General features: G+C 60.4%; 1 protein-coding gene across 1 annotated transcript; it reads right to left on the reverse strand.

Moving 5' to 3' along the window:
- Positions 1–288: 288 nt before the first annotated feature.
- Chrm1 (cholinergic receptor muscarinic 1) lies at positions 289–1,671 on the reverse strand. Its single transcript, XM_076844701.1, has one exon. The coding sequence runs from the start codon at positions 1,669–1,671 to the stop codon at positions 289–291; it is 1,383 nt and encodes a 460-aa protein (XP_076700816.1).
- Between the last annotated feature and the right edge of the window lie 384 nt (positions 1,672–2,055).

Genomic DNA, 2,055 nt, shown 5'->3' on the forward strand with positions numbered 1-2,055 from the left:
AGGAGTCCAAAGCCCGGATCCTCCTCCCAGGCCTTCTTCCTGGTGAAGAGCCCATTCCCACCCAGCAGGGAACAGAAAAACCAGTTCCCCGGGTTTCACTCCCTGCTTGGGAACAGCCAAGCTTGGAAAGCTGGCAGGGTCCCTCTGGACTGTCCAGGAGGGTGACCCAGGGGCCTGGGAAGCCCGGTGGGGCCTGAGCAGAGCCCTGGGGCTGAGGACACAGCCCTTGCCTGCTTTCCGCCGGCTTCTCCTTGGGACTGGGGTGGAAGGATGCAAGAGAGGGGGCTATCAGCACTGGCGGGAGGGGGTGCGGTGCACAGAGCCAGGGCGCTTGGGGATCTTGCGCCAGCGTCGCTTGTCCCAGCGGCAGAGCAGCAGCAGGCGGAAGGTGTCCCGGAAAGCTTTGTTGCAGAGTGCGTAGCACATGGGGTTGATGGTGCTGTTGACGTAGCACAGCCAGTAGCCCAGCTCCCACAGGGTCTCGGGAACACAGTCCTTGCAGAAGGTGGACACCAGCACCATGATGTTGTACGGTGTCCAGGTGAGGATGAAGGCCAGCAGGATGGCACTCAGGGTCCGAGCCGCCTTCTTCTCCTTGACCAGTGAGAAGGTCTTCCTCTTGGCCAGCTGCTCCTTCCCGCGGGGCTTCTGGCCCTTGCCAGCTCGATCTCGCCCTTTCCGGGTGGGCCTCTTGACCGTATTTGGGGAGCTCTTTGGGGGCTGCTTGGTGGGGGCCTGAGCCTCAGGGTCCACCATGGGCATCTTGATCACCACTTCAGAGCCTGGTTCCTCACCCTCTGAAGATGTGAGGGACTCCATGGAGCCTTCGTCCTCTTCCTCTTCCTCCTTCCAGCTATAGGCCTGCAGCAGCCTGGGGGTCCGGCAACAGCGACAGCAGCGGCCCGGGGGAGTCTCTGGTGAGCCCTCAGCACCTGGCTGCGACCTCTCTGAGCTGCTGCTGCTGCCGCCTCCTTTGCCTGGTGTTTCAGAGCCCTGCAGGGCCGCCAGCTCCCGAGCCCGGTTCTCCGTCTCCCGGTAAATGCGCCAGTACAGGGTGCACATGACTGTGACCGGGAGGTAGAAGGCGGCCATGGCGGTGCCGAAGGTGATGATGGGTTGGGACAGGAACTGGATGTAACACTGGCCGGCCAGCACTGTCCGCTCCCCTACCAGGTACTGCCAGAAGAGGATGGCCGGGGCCCAGAGGACGAAGGAGACCAGCCAGGCCAGGCCGATCATCAGAGCTGCCCGACGGGGTGTGCGCTTGGCGCGGTAGCTCAGGGGCCGGGTCACAGAGAAGTAGCGGTCAAAGCTGATGAGAAGCAGATTCATGACCGAGGCATTGCTGGCCACATAGTCCAGGGCTAGCCAGAGGTCACAGGCCAGCGTGCCCAGGGCCCAGTGGCCCATGAGCAGGTACGTGGTATAAAGGTTCATGGAGAAGGTGCCGATGATGAGGTCGGCACAGGCGAGGCTCAGCAGGAAGTAGTTATTGACTGTCTTGAGCTCCGTGTTGACCTTGAAGGAGATGAGTACCAGCAGGTTGCCTGTCACTGTGGCCAGTGACAGGAGGCCCGTGGTGATCCCGATGAAGGCCAGTTGCCAGGGACCCTTCCCCGGGGCCAGAACAGTGATGTTGGGGCTGACGGCGGGTGGGGCTGAGGTGTTCATGGTGGCCAGGTAGGACGAGGGGGGCAGTCCCTTCCTCGGTCACACTAAGGGCTTCCTCAGAGGAGGGTCATCACCTGAAAACAGAGGACATGAGCTTCGGTTGGGTCCCAGGACTTCTCTGGTACCCAGAACAGAAGGGTTAAAGGACATAGGCGGTGCCCTGGCCAGAGAGCATCACCCACCCCGTTTAGTGGAACCACAGTTGGTCACTTACAGTGCCTTTTCCCAGCCACAAAGAGATTCTCCAGCAGCATGAAGTGGCTTTGAAATCCAGAGAATTTGAGTGCTCACTCCAGCTACATCATTCAGACTCAGAGCTTCAATTTTCTCACTGGAAAATTGCTACTAATTCCTGTCTTGCTTAACTCATGTGGCAGGAGTTGG

Source organism: Callospermophilus lateralis, chromosome 2 (genome assembly GCF_048772815.1).
Source record: "Callospermophilus lateralis isolate mCalLat2 chromosome 2, mCalLat2.hap1, whole genome shotgun sequence".
NCBI lineage: Eukaryota > Metazoa > Chordata > Mammalia > Rodentia > Sciuridae > Callospermophilus > Callospermophilus lateralis.